This window comes from Phalangium opilio, unplaced genomic scaffold (assembly GCF_054372755.1).
Source record: "Phalangium opilio isolate 3A_F unplaced genomic scaffold, DU_Popi_V2 ptg000017l_1, whole genome shotgun sequence".
NCBI classification, from domain to species: domain Eukaryota; kingdom Metazoa; phylum Arthropoda; class Arachnida; order Opiliones; family Phalangiidae; genus Phalangium; species Phalangium opilio.
The window spans coordinates 1,613,346-1,627,469 of NW_028324151.1; the positions used below are offsets into that span (position 1 = coordinate 1,613,346).

A 14,124-nucleotide genomic window follows, 5' to 3' on the forward strand; every position below is an offset into this window, starting at 1 on the left:
CTTTGTCTGAGCTTCATGTATCCGGTCCCTACATTATAAGATTCTAAAATGTCTTACAAGGTGAACACGTCCGTAATTCACGCTCACGACCCGAAACTTTGGTCCTGGAAACCAGTCATATTACCAATCGTTTCAACTTGTAATTATTTATACGATTCATTGGATGATAGGAGGGAAACGGTAACTATTAAAAGAAGTGTACTTGAATCATTATGGCTGACCACGTAGTCTTCATTAGGGCTTTTCATATTCGAGGAACGCTAATCCAACCAGAATATGCTTGGAATCAGCCCTGGCTCTATTGGAAGAAGCCAAACATGGCAAAGATCTAACTACATAATTAATTATTTTAATAATAATAATAATATTTATATTTACAAGGTAACGCTTGAATCGTTGCAGCTGTTACATTCTCGTCCGGAATGGCTTCAGTCATGGCCGTAGTTCAACTCCTAAAACCAGGAGATCATATTGTGTGTTCGCATATCATCTATGGAGGTCAGAATCACTTGATTTCACTCGAACCATTCGGAACCTGTCGCTGAGATCAATTTATCCTTTCAGGAGTGTCCCATTACTTTGAAGATTTTTGTAAACAGCAGGGATTCAAAGTTTCTTTCGTGGATTTACTGGATATTAGCAGTTTGCGTGAAAATAAGTTAATCCATAACGCTAATGTAAGTAAATTAAATATTATCTTTGGTGGTGCAACTTATGTCGTTATACTTTCAGCTTTTCTGGATGGAAGGTGAGATTAATCCAACCCTGGATATCGTCGATATCAAATCGGTTGCGACGGTAGTCCGTGAAATTGCACCCGATGCGCTATTGTGCGTGGATAACACATTTTTGACGCCACAGTTTTTGGTAATTGGTTCTGCTTTAGTTGGGCTTGATTGATTTGTTTTAAAATATATTTGTTTTTAGAAATGTTTAAAAAACGGTGCAGACATTGTTATGACCTCCCTTACAAAGTTTATGAATGGTACATAGTGATCAAAGATAACAGAGAAAAATATCTTGACACGTTTACACTTTTCAGGACACGGTGATGCCATTATGGGATATTTGGCAACCAACAATGATGAATTGGGGAAAAAATTGAGAAACGTGCAGAGTTGTAAGTTTAAACTTTCCTTTAATTGCTTTCATAAAAAGAAAATAAACAACATTTTGAAATTAAGGCTTGGGTTCAATTCCTTCACCCTTTGATTGCTATCTCGTGTCTCGAAGCCTAAAAACGCTTCGAATTCGAATGATTCAACATGAACAGTCTGCATTATCAGTTGCGAAATATCTCGAAAATCATCCAGCCGTAGAAAGAGTTAAATACCCAGGTTAAAATTGTATTAATTTTTATACCAATGGAATCTTTAAAAAACCCTATCACACTCGTAAAGGTTTAGAAAGTCACCCTCAACATGAAATAGCCAAATCTCTTCTACAAGGATTTGGCGGAATGGTGGCCATTTACATTAAGGGTGGTCAAGACAAAGTGAAATCATTCGTCAATAAACTTAAAATCATTTCCTACGCTGCCAGCTTGGGAATGGCCGAAAGCATTCTCGCTTATCCGTTAGTATATATCATAAGTTCAACAACGAACGTGCCCTATAAGTTCAACGAAGACAAAGAAATAATGTTATCAGAGTTGAATTCATCCCCATTGTTTATATTTCCAGATGGAATATGAGTCATTATTACGTCTCTTCCGAAACCAAATTGAAACTTGGTATTACGGAGAATTTGGTTCGACTCTCTGTTGGATTGGAAGACGTCGAAGATATTATATCGGATATTGAACAAGCTCTCAATTGAATTGATGACTCGCGTTTGAAATAGCGATATTAAACTGAAATAAAAATAATATATCTAACCAGGGATGTACGAGTTGGGAGTAATTTAAAAGTTTCGTAATAGAGGTTCGAGATTGCACTTCAGTCAGCTCGTTTTTTAAAATTATTTTTAGAAAATTTCCTTCTTGGATTGGTACTAAAAGGGTTTCGGTAAGTTCATACGGTTCAAAGGATTGGAAAGTACAGCTGAGTATACGCGGCGTTAATCTTCGCATTTAAGATAGGTAAGGTCTAACTTTGGCAACTAAACCAGTCTCTCGACGATACACAGCACAGTGCACACGCGAATGTACTCTAATACACTTAATGCCAAAGGATATTTTTAAATTTGGTATGCCAAGAAGGGACAACTCTTTTCTTACGTTCCTCTCTTGAGTGACGTATTCCATAGATGTAACTAACAAAGGGAATTTTCTACCTTCAAACGTTAGCAATGACGCGTAACGTTTAGGTTGTCCACGGAATAAAGGGGTTCGAAGGAACGGTCAAGAAAAGACAAATAATATGTTTGCAGAAATTAATATAACATAAGTTCATGAGATAAGTTTGTCACTGAGGTTACATGAAGTGACGTAGGACAAAGATTCTCGTAAAGCGAGGCCTGGTCAGACGCTGCTATCAAAGACTTAGTACAGACTAAATAGGAGAAGATGGAAGTTCTGCAAAATTAACAGAGTGTAGTCAAGCCTCGATCATTCGAGTCTCATTTCATCAAATTTTGTTTGGAGGGATTCACTATGGGTGCAGAAACAAGTCCCGTTTTAGATACATCCTCGTGGTTTCGGTCCGCTCTTCACCTTACTTGACGTTCCAAAGTCAAAAGAGCGCGAAAGCTACGAATGACGGATAGACATCCTGTCTCCAAACAGAAGACTCGAGGTAACTGCGCAGTTTCGAATTGGACAAATTTATATTTACCTTACCTCGCTCGCGGGATTGATTCGAATGTCAGATTCATCTAAACCTAGGCCTAGTTCCACCCACTACTCGAAGCCAATAGGGTGAAGAATATTTTCTTAAATTAAATGCCAAATAGATCGGCCTTCTCAATTCAACCACCCCCCAAATTAAAACACCAAGAACAACGTGCCTGACTGTTTTTAACAAATACTGGCACCTTACCAAGGCTAAACCTTATTTACAACCTTAGGTCTTACGTCAAAGGAATGTTGCTATACACCAGAATAGCCATTGCTGGCAGTGTATACCTAAAATGAAAAAAAACTTTTCACGATACTAACGTGGGATGACCACGGTAGCAACAGAACCGGTTAGATAACTTTCGTTAAACCACACTCACTCCATAATTAAACCTCAAACATATTCCAAGTTAGGATGTTACTGGTTCAAATTCTTTTTGGTGAAAAATTCCTCTGGTAGAAAATGTGTCACCAAATTCTTTTACTTTTGGTGGTAATTCAAGTGTGAATTATAAGCGTACCCCTTTTTTTAGAGCATATACTTCTTCAAAACAGATTGGAATGTTTATTTACCCTACCCCGATTTTTTCTCCTCAAAAAGTTCTAACATGTCAACTCTAAAACCGACGATTGACGCTTCACTAGCAAATAAAAACCTTGTTCCATATACCACATTCCTCCGTCAAGAAAAATATTAAGCAATAATAAAAGTTAAGTATATTGGCGTCAAGGGACGCGTACCAGAATGGTGACCTGATCTTAAAAACAAAGGTTTTTATGTATATTGTTGTTCACCACTTGATGGAGTTGTAGCCCAGACATCGAAACGCTTTCATTCCTAATTACTTTCTGATATTTGTATCCGCTTTTGATAGAAGCGGTGTCCCATGATTCAGGTTGATTAATATTCGCCTTGAAGAGAAATAAGAACTTGTTTCATTTGAAAATTATTGAAATAAAAAACGAGTGGGGAGAGGTAATCTTCAAATCAAGAAAAGTCGCTAAGCCCTCAAGGCCGCTTGATGAAATGGCTAAAATTAACTCGGAGAAACAGTTGCAGTCGCCTGAGCATCGATACGAGTCACATTTCTCGCGTGCCATCATTTTCCCCCATCGCGGCGTGAACGCCCCCGGCGACACGAGTGCCACCGAAGTGAGTCATCAACCCAAAGATTAAGCTAAGCTAAACCGCAGCGCCACGAGCGAATTCATACTCTCCGAAGAGATTAACGCTCGGTGTAACGCCAAAAAATCCCCCTCTCCAGCTCAGAGCGTCTTAAAGTCAAGACAAGCGCAAAGTGTTGACTCTAAAATAACGGTTACTTTCGCGAAACGGTTAAAGACTGTCTGACGAGAGATTCTTAGAGAGTGACTCAAAGCGGGAGAACTACTGTCACTGCAACGACTAACACTTGTTGTCTCACCCTTCCCTTCGAAGCGCGCGGTAAGTTTTTAAATATTGTTCTTGGGTGTTATTATTAATTTGGTTTAAAGGTGTTGACCTCTTGACCTTAGCGAGATAGTTACAGGGTGTATGTTTATGAGTTAATCAAAATTGTTTTCGGGAATAGTTTTGGGTTTGGTGAGGTTGGGTTGGGTTGTTTGGCGAGGTCAGGTTTAGGTTAGATTCGGTTCCTTAAAGTTGGGTTAGGTTAGGGTGTGACAGTCCGTATTGTCCTCGCCAAGATACACCAGGGGTCAAGATGGACTTTGAACTAAGTTTTGAACCCAAACCTCGTACCACAATGCCATCCCAAATCCTAACTAACATTCCACGGTCCACCATCGTCCTAGAAATGTTTCCAATATACGATTTGTTTATCACAATTCTTCAAATGGTTTATTGAAACTTAATCCATCGGGTTAATTGCGACGAGGTTCTTTTATTTGTCAACAACAATTCTAGGCCATAGTAACATCATCGAACGTTACTTTTCAAAAATACGTGATAATTGATTGGGTCTTTGGAGCAAACAACTCGTGGGAAACGGAATCGTTAGAACGATCTAAAAATCTTCCGACGAAGAACGTCATAAATTTTAAACGAAATAAATTATGATTTTGTAATTCGATATCTTCTTGACAACTGTCTCAAATACACGGCCGACTTTGAGATAAAATCGTCAAGTCAATGAAATTCGATATTTTCAGCTGATGTTTTTTGTGTATCACAGGACCAACGAGTGTCCATCGTGTGATTTACACCAAGATTGTAATTAGCCTTGAATTTATTAAAATAAAAATCTTTAGTGAGAAATAAATACTTGAAATGTTGAAATATTTCAGGGTCAATTGAGATAAAAGCCGCTTTTGCAATTAAATTCGCCCACTGCTTAAAATTTACGTATTTTCAATTTTATCTTTACAGGGAAGTTAGGCTACTCGTTGATTAAATTTGAAATAAAAACCAAGGACTAAATTCTCAATATGTCTATGACTGGTTGGTGGAGAGCACGTCCAAAAATGTCTTGCACGCCTGAAGATTTGACAGCAATCATTACTGAACCGGCTGGTGGATATTACATGCTACCAACGGATCCTTACAATGAAGTCTACCCTGGAATTTTCATTGGAGACGGGTAAGAAGTAACTTTAAACTGAGAGATACCCAACAGCCGCACAGCGCTTGCTTTGCGCGAAAATTCCAATTGAACAATCTATGCCCTTCCCAAGTAGCTAAGTTGATACAAAACCCAAAGGTCACATTAGTATAAACGTAGGTTGAGTTCATAGGGCGTATTTTACCCTACCCAAAAGGCGCCAAAAATCGCAACAAAAAAAGCGGGAAAACTAAGGGTAAAGGGTGCTAATTAAGACCTAAACTGAGTTAGGCATCACCTAGAGGGGCGTAGTATATCTGACATCGCTTTTCGAACGTTGACTCAGACAAAGTTTGTAAACTTTACGTAAGGCGTCCTTGAGGATTGGTATCGAATCGCCCTGTCAATAGCCTTGTCATTACACTCGCGTTTAATGGGTCATTGCCAAGGTCAAGTTATAAATGCCATTGAAGTAAAAATAGATCTTCGGGATGATCGTCAAAGTGCGCCGTGCGCGTTTTAGAATAATCTGGACTGAAGCCAGTGGCTAGAAGCGAAGCCTATAAGGCCAATACTCTTCTCAAGGCTATTTAACGAAGCCACCATTACGAAACCTTTATGATGAAAAATCTAAAATAGAAAACACTCAAGCCAATTACTAGAGTTTGGGGTTTTGAGCTTCGAACGAGTTTACGTAATAAGGTCAGGGTACTATAGTGCATGGTGCGTGATCCGAGGACTTTGCTTGAACGGCAATACGAAAGAATTCCTGAACCCAACGTAATTCTTCGCATCTAGGTTAAATAGACAACTGAGTGTCTCGCCGTCTTGTTCCAAATCTGATTCGCCTTTCCTCTCGAAAGAGAGAATTACGATTAACTTTAACGGGTTCAGCCATCTGTAAAATGTACTTAACCGAAAATAGCTTTCGTCATTATCACTTACGTAACCAACAACCCGAGAAGTCATTATGTCACCGCGGTGACTGATGTCACTTTAGTCTTTCGGATATATTAATTATTTTGACCATTTAGGAAGATTAGGATTAAGCGCTCGAATAAGAGGACCAGGTCTATTTCGTGGATAATTATGGGCAAGGAACGCGCGCGCTCGAGAGAGAAAAACACGTCAGACACACCTTACATTCTTCGTTCCGCCTATAAAGTATTTGCGACTTTGCCAAGAGTTATTGAAGAAAATTAAAATTCCCTTTACGCGCGCGAGCTTGGAGGGATAATCGCCCGGAGTTTTCATCAAGACACGGATCTTATAGGGGAGAGTGATTTCTTTGTCCACGGTATGCACGAGCAATAGGATCGTTAGAGGACTAAAAAGTCCATGATACATGATAGGTTTATCGTCAGAGAACTGCAAAGTCCATGGTCTCGTTGTCGTTATTGGGGGAGGGTTTGATGTTTTGAGAAGAAGGTTATCCCACAAACATTGGGGGCGTCTGAAATTTCTGCCAGGTGGGCCAAGGGACGGGACACACAATCTCCTTTTATAATTACCTCTAAGATGCCAAGGATGTTTCCATCTACTTTTTTATACGCTTTTTTAATTTTGGCCCGATTCTCAAGTTGGAATTTATTATTTTTCCCCGTTATTAGTACGACGGCTTTGTGTACTGGATTGTTGAAGAGACTCGGAATAACGCACGTCCTTAACGCCGCTCATGGGAAGGACAGAAAGCTATGTCTAATCAACACGTCACCATCATTCTACCGGGATTCTGGAATACGTTTCTTCGGAGTGGAAGCCATTGACGTGTCCGGTTTCAGACTAGATCCTTTCTTCGAAGACGCAGCCAATTTTATCGACGATGCCTTACAAAATGGAGGTTGGTATTTTGGTAGGCGAGTCTTTATCGTGGCAAAGGTGATCTAATTAGATGTTTTTATTCTTAATTGCAGGTAAAATCCTGGTTCATTGTCGAGAAGGTATCAGTCGTTCGGCAACTTTAGTTTTGGCTTACTTAATGATCAAATGCCACCTGAGTGCTCAACAGGCGACTAAAATAGTGCGCGCGAACAGACAAATCATCCCGAACGAAGGTTTCCTAAAACAGCTGTGCGTCCTCAACGAAAGGCTTATGCAAGAAGGACTAATGGACGAAATCACAGTTTAAGAAGTCCTTCCCAGTCGCCAAATCTTGTACATAAAATATATATTTTAAAGACAAACAACACTTTATCTTCATCTCGTCATAAGAAGACACGAGGATCATTCGCGCCAAAACTTACTGAGACGGACTCGCGCGTTACTCAACTCTTAAAATAATTATTTTAAATCACAAATGCATTGTTTTTCTCTATAATTTATTTTTACATTAGACGCGAAGGTGGCTACGGTTTGAGCATTTATTATAACTGGTTAAAGGGATGGTTACCTATATTTTTAGTGGGAGAGGAAAGAAAAATTGTCTCTCTCATCCCCACCCATGTCAAGAGGTCACCTTCCCTTTAATCAACTTCATTTTTTACGTCACGTGGCTCGAATTTCTGTTTTTTTTTTAATATAAAAACTATTCAGTAGTGACGTAAGGAATGAAGGTATAATTATAAGCTAAGCTTTGATTTACATTTTTACATATAATTTATAAAACTGAAATATCGGTTCTCAATCTCATACCAATTTTCCAGTTTAAGAGAAAACATCGTGTAAATAATAATAATAATATTCAAGATTGTAAATTAATATAATAGTATTGTAATTTTAGGCTTAACAAAACGATTTTGCGTATACTTTATGATTAACAAATAAATTATTGATTTTTTGAAATACTCGTGTCCTTTCACGATATTTGTATCGACTATGGTTTTCCTAATCCCAAGTTAGTAATATATATTTTTTTAAGCTTCTACTAAAAATATATAAGCCTATTAAATTTAGATATTAGTCGCGCAGGCGCAAAAGGTCCGATTTTTTTAAAAAAAATTAAATCTCAAAAACAAAGTACTCTCAATTTATCAAGTTCCACGATTGAGTTCAAAAAAATATACTGATAAACTAGTGGTTTCAATCATTATCCTCGTTCTGTTTTAACTTAAGTTTAACCATGACGAGTTTCAACGTGCTTCGAGTGTTAATTTTAACCCTAACCGTTATTGGACTAGTAAACAACGACACGACTAACTTCGCTAGAAGAAACGATGTACTTATGGAGATAGTCATAACGAAGATGTACTTGGAACTCCCTAATCCAACCTTGATTCCTTGCTACTGTCCTAACTCCGGTTCTTCATTTACACGGACTTCAACAACGACTAATTGGACTCGCCACCCTTATTCGCAAAAGCGTCGTTGCCTATGTCCAGTTGTAACCATTTTCTTCCCTATACAGACAAAATCCACGTGATTTATGGATTTCTAAAATATGACAAGGACTGGTGCGATCAACCATCCACGAGGGTTGACGAAAACTATGTTAAGTACTGATACAAGATGGACCAAATACCACAAACCTATCGTGATTCGCGATTGTAGCCCCTATGGGTCAGAGGTCAACTTTAAAGCCTCAAGTTTTTAAATTAATTTTTATGCCTATAATATTAAATTGAATCCATTTTAGTTAGTTTTTAATTATTTTTTTTATAATTTCCTAAATAAAGAAAGTCAAGCACTTTATATTATCTTTTGATTCACACGTGGTTATTTGCCTGGCGCCAAGAAGCAACGCCAGATGGAGGTCACCCGAGTTCACTACACGTTGGTGGCTTGTCGACTCGCGCTGCCTCTAGTGGTGCTTCTTGGCACGAGGGAAATAACCCAAAAAGGCGCTCTCCACCCCCTGTGGTGTTCGCTTCTCTTCTGGAATTAATGGTGTGGTCTATAAGTTTACTAAATGGGAGGGGGGAAAATGGCGTGATTAGAGATGACAGCTGAGACATTTATGGTTGTATCGCTTATTTTAAAAAGAGAAATACAACAGGTCACGTGGTTGGTGTAAATATCCGGAGTATGCGGGTAAATTCCCGCGAAATGAATGGGTTTATTTACGCAATAACATAGCTGGATTGTTTTCTCTTCCTGGAGGCCTAGCTCGGGGTTCTTTTGGTTTTCCACCGAGATTTATATTTAGCCACCTACGAGAAGGGAAATACCACGAATTCCAACCGCACTCTTTTACCATCGCGCTAAGCTAAGACGGAGGAAGGGGACGAAGATCTCTCGAAATTTGGGAGCTAACGGGAAAGCGACAAGGAACCGACCGAACAGTAGTTTCGGACAAAAATAACCGCGGCTATAAATAATTTTTTCAGTCGCCCTTTGAAAAACAATTCGAGAGGAGTAATATTTCTTTGGGTCCAAGTAAGTTTCCTTTCATCATACGTTAATAAAACAAAGACTAAGTTCATTTGGAAAGTGTCCCAAAATTACGTAGTCACGATTGTCTTAAATGTAGGTGTTGAGTTGAGCTTCGACTAGGCCTACTTCAGGAAAGAATTAACGGTAGCTTGCACTACGCAATTAAACTTATTACTCGAGTTATGATTGTTGTAATCCACAGTATAAGGCATCATTGCAAAGAGAAGAATTAGAACTAACACGTCGTAGAGGGTAATCTTTGAAATCACATTTCTATATAGTCTTGCCATAACATTGCTAACGCGGGAAGTTATGACTTGGTAGAAAATTGCTCTACTTATGTTTTGAGTTATATGGCAATGTTATTGTTATGAAGCGTGTCAGTTCCTATTTCCTGAGTTTATATATACGATGTCACGTAAGGTTCTTGGATATCTATTTTCAGGTATGACTTCAGTCACTACACCATGGTGGGAGAGAAAAAATCTGACGGTGAACCCGGATGATTTGAAAACTCAATTAGATCGCAATGATTTTGTGGGTGTTCTTCATATTGGTACGATCCCTTGTTTTATTGTGGAATATCCTTTGTGTCCATAATTTAATTCTTTTCACCTTCGTTAGATGACATGAATGAAGTCTGGCCAAACATTTACTTGGGAAATGAGTAAGTGCTTGGCGTAGTGGGTTTTAATTTTAAAGTACTTTCAAACCAAGTTAACTGTACATTTATCGTTAAGGAAAGCAGCCAGGAATAGAAACCGTCTTCAAAGCTGCGGAGTGACCCACGTCATAAACATGGCTGAGGGACGAAGTCTCGGACAGGTCTTCACGTCAAAACAATTCTACGAAAAATGCGATATCCGTTACCTCGGGATTGAAGCTTACGATACTGACGGTTATAGTATCAATAAACATTTCGATGAAACGACAGCTTTCATCACTGAGTGTCTCGATAAAGGAGGTGGATTCCCATTTATCGATATATTTCAGTGTCTGAATAATTATTGTAGAATTATATTTTTATAGGTAAAGTCTTAGTTCACTGTCGTGTCGGTATGAGTCGATCAGCCACGATAGTTCTAGCGTATTTAATGATGAAACACCGCGTACCAGTCAGGAAAACCATCGAAACTGTACGAAAATCGAGGTATATCTTCCCGAATGATGGTTTTATTATGCAACTATGCGTACTAAATGATGATCTTGGCTTAAAAGAATCCTGATGCAACGTCAGCCTTCGTATATGAATTACTGTATTTCAAATTTTAGTAAAAAAAAAAAGCCAAAAAACCAATTTGTCTATAAATTGGAACCAATTATATTTAGTTACCAAATCGACTTGAAACTTTGCACACTTTGGAACTGTAGTCAACAAAGCAATAGCCCCGTTCTTGGTGAAATAAACTAAAGATATTACTTGCAAATATAGGCATAAATAACTCGGGCGTACGAGGCTTAATTTGCAGTTGAAATATTTTGAATTGATCAAGGGATTCTCTTATCGACAAAAACCCAAACAAACAAACAAACTCGAAGATGTTTTTCCCCAAAATAGATACGAGTCTAGAATCTTCTAGTTTTGTTCATTTCTCAAAAGAATTATCTGATTCATGTGATTTTGTGCTGAGTTGAAATCGTGAAGCGTTATTAGTGAAATGTCCTGTAACAAAGCAACCATGCCATCTGAGCGGGAAAAGGATGACCTTACGGTGACCCACGAGGACTTGATAAGACAGCTGGCTATACAAAGCAACCAAGGACTTTTTCATATTGGTAAGTCCAGGGTCAAAGTATTTAAAACTTGTCATTTTGCTAAATGACACAATTTCGCGTCACGCGTTCTTTATCGTGTCAATGTCAATGGAAGATCATGACATGAATGAAGTTTGGCCAAATATCTACTTGGGAAACGAGTAAGTAAATATCGGCGAATGAATACATTAATTATAATTATTTTTAATTGTTATTTGACGAGTAAAGAAGGGCTGCCAGGAATCAAACACGATTGAGGCGTTACGGAGTGACCCACGTTATCAATATGACCGAAGGTCGAAACATCGGTCAAGATTTCACGTCAAAGCAGTTCTACGGAAATAATGGTATAGTTTATTTCGGACTTCGATCCTACGATACCGAGAGTTTCAAAATAAACCAATTCTTTGATGAAACAACCGCTTTCATGGAGGAATGTCTCGATAACAGAGGTAAATTCTAGATCAACCCATTTCTTAATTACAATTTCGAAACTTCCGCTTAAAATATCATTACATTTCTACAGGAAAAGTATTGGTTCATTTCCGAGTAGGTATGAGTCGCTCTCCGACAATTGTCCTTGCATATTTGATGAAAAAACACCGTATACCAATTCGTAAAGCCATTGATACCGTTCAAGCATCGCGCTATATTTTCCCAAATACCGGATTCTTGCGACAACTGTGCGTTTTAAATGATGAACTCGGACTTAAAGATATCACTAGTGTCAAACCAAAATGCAGCGTTCACAATTTAAACTAAACTTTCGTCGTGTGGTCTTGTTTTCGTCCAGTTAACGTTTTAGTAAGTTATACAATTTGATACGCGCTAATTTTACGCACATAATTGCAAAGCTGATTGTAACTCCGTAAAACCAGAGTTTAAAAGTTGCAACGTGATCATCAAACGTTATATAATCTGGTGCCCTTTTCTGTCTGCTTTTTATCGTCAACCATCTCATATTTGAATCGAATAACATGTCATCCTCCCATTTCTTAAGAAAGGCAGTTTCTCTGAGACGGTCAATACTGAAACGTATCACCAATGGTTGAAAACATAATTATCTGTTCATTAAAAAAACTCACACTTTGTTAACGGCAATAGGACAAGTGAAATTCTTTCCCATTCCAACGGACAAGTATCCGAAAAACAAATGTTCTTGAACTTTATGGTATCTCACTTCGGGGAATCTTGTTTCCATATATAATTTAAAGATCTTAGAATTGATGAGATAAACGGTATTAACATCGTTAATGGTCGAGTAAACGGTCAAGTCGTTGTACGTATGCATGACACTTCTGAATAATAATCCATATTCGGAATTTATAGCCTGGAATTCGATTAGTTAAATGACTTTCCAGTTAAAAAAATCAATAAATTGACCAATAAAAAAACCAGAGATCGACGAATAAAATATCTTACGTCATTCATGATATACTGGTAGTAAAAGCTATCCGCTAAGATCCCTAAATTGTAGGACCCATCTTTGAACAACTCGGCAACTTGAGCGACAGTACTGATAACATTTGTATCGGCTTTAGTTACGGATGTCGTTAGCATACTGCCGTAAATGGCCAAAAGAAAAGCCCACGAAATAAACCACAGTGACAACAGAGAATATTTCAAACCACTTTTCTGAACTAAATTTCCATGACCTACAACACCGTGTCAAAAAAATGTCTTCTGTATGTATAGTTTCTAATTAATTAACGAACCATTCCCTAAAATCGACGCAAACAGCTGCGTAGCGATGTATGACACGTCTTTTATGATAGTTTTTGACAATATGTAAGTTACAATTACGAATAGAATTCCGATAACAATCCAAATCTGAGAAGTATTAATTAATTAATAAATTTTCGAAACAATATAATCGAAATATTCATGATAAATATATACTAACATCGACGTCGAATGGTGTGACGAAGAAAATATGTTTTTCTACTTTTTGTCTTAATAGACTTTTCATAAAAAACATAGGGTAATCGATGGTGTAAGGACTCGAAAAATCAATTACCTCCATTCTACTGGCGGTTAGAGATAATCTGGAAAGACCCATGTCTACATCCTAAGTTAATTAATTCGAGTCTTAATTGTCAATATTTAAGAAAAATGCTTTCGTTTTAATAGAGATCGTACTTGATTGGCAATTAGTCCTACAAGACCACTCCATGTACCATTAGCTAGCTTATACCCAAAACGATTATTTGTAACTTCGTTCAATCCGTAACTATTTTTAGTATTTGTAAATGTGTAAGATATTTGTTTAAAAAAATAAATATAGCCTATAGGTAAATTTTTACCTAAAATTTAGATAACTCGATAATGTTTCGAGTAGTAAATATTCCATTTGACTTCCGCCATGAATGGTTCCATTTTGGTCCCTCAGAATATGAAAATAGGCAGTCTAACAAATATCAAACAATAAAATAGTACCTACACATTTTCGTCAATTTCATCGGAATGCATTTTACCTGAATGACGCCAATTTTTAGAGATTTTCCTGCACATTCGTTCGTCACTTGATCAAACATTTGTAGTTGATAACTAATAATACTAGAACTAAATTTAAATTTATTTTACGTAAGCGTCAGACACTAAAAGCCTAAAATTCGAACGCTTCGTGGAGATACTTGAAGGTGAATATGAACGCATTTGCAACTGAATGAACACAGCAAGTATCCGTTAGAACCCGAACTTCTCACGCAATTGACGCTAAGAAAGGTTACTTTTCAAACACGACGC

The 14,124-nt window shown here is 37.8% G+C and overlaps 5 protein-coding genes across 5 annotated transcripts; all 5 read left to right on the forward strand.

Annotated features, from left to right (window-relative positions):
• Positions 1 to 48: 48 nt before the first annotated feature.
• LOC149702316 (cystathionine gamma-lyase-like) lies at positions 49 to 340 on the forward strand. The gene is made up of 2 exons (XM_089867108.1): positions 49 to 180; positions 239 to 340. Exons 1-2 carry the CDS (start codon positions 49 to 51, stop codon positions 338 to 340), a joined length of 234 nt encoding a protein of 77 aa, XP_089723234.1.
• An 82-nt stretch (positions 341 to 422) lies between these two features.
• Positions 423 to 1,818, forward strand: LOC149702317 (cystathionine gamma-lyase-like). Its single transcript, XM_089867109.1, has 8 exons — positions 423 to 498; positions 565 to 677; positions 733 to 867; positions 928 to 985; positions 1,043 to 1,120; positions 1,185 to 1,337; positions 1,401 to 1,575; positions 1,683 to 1,818. Exons 1-8 carry the CDS (start codon positions 423 to 425, stop codon positions 1,816 to 1,818), a joined length of 924 nt encoding a protein of 307 aa, XP_089723235.1.
• Positions 1,819 to 5,203: 3,385 nt separating this feature from the next.
• LOC149702318 (dual specificity protein phosphatase 3-like) lies at positions 5,204 to 8,097 on the forward strand. The gene is made up of 3 exons (XM_089866121.1): positions 5,204 to 5,355; positions 6,927 to 7,156; positions 7,230 to 8,097. Exons 1-3 carry the CDS (start codon positions 5,204 to 5,206, stop codon positions 7,442 to 7,444), a joined length of 597 nt encoding a protein of 198 aa, XP_089722247.1. The 3' UTR covers positions 7,445 to 8,097.
• Positions 8,098 to 10,035: 1,938 nt separating this feature from the next.
• Positions 10,036 to 10,653, forward strand: LOC149702319 (dual specificity protein phosphatase 3-like). Its single transcript, XM_089866125.1, has 3 exons — positions 10,036 to 10,180; positions 10,249 to 10,291; positions 10,365 to 10,653. The coding sequence occupies exons 1-3, from the start codon at positions 10,036 to 10,038 to the stop codon at positions 10,651 to 10,653; spliced, it is 477 nt and encodes a 158-aa protein (XP_089722251.1).
• Positions 10,654 to 11,267: 614 nt separating this feature from the next.
• Positions 11,268 to 13,689, forward strand: LOC149702320 (dual specificity protein phosphatase 3-like). Its single transcript, XM_089866120.1, has 5 exons — positions 11,268 to 11,400; positions 11,495 to 11,540; positions 11,608 to 11,831; positions 11,906 to 12,183; positions 12,258 to 13,689. The coding sequence occupies exons 1-4, from the start codon at positions 11,283 to 11,285 to the stop codon at positions 12,139 to 12,141; spliced, it is 624 nt and encodes a 207-aa protein (XP_089722246.1). The 5' UTR covers positions 11,268 to 11,282; the 3' UTR covers positions 12,142 to 12,183; positions 12,258 to 13,689.
• The last annotated feature ends 435 nt before the right edge of the window (positions 13,690 to 14,124 follow it).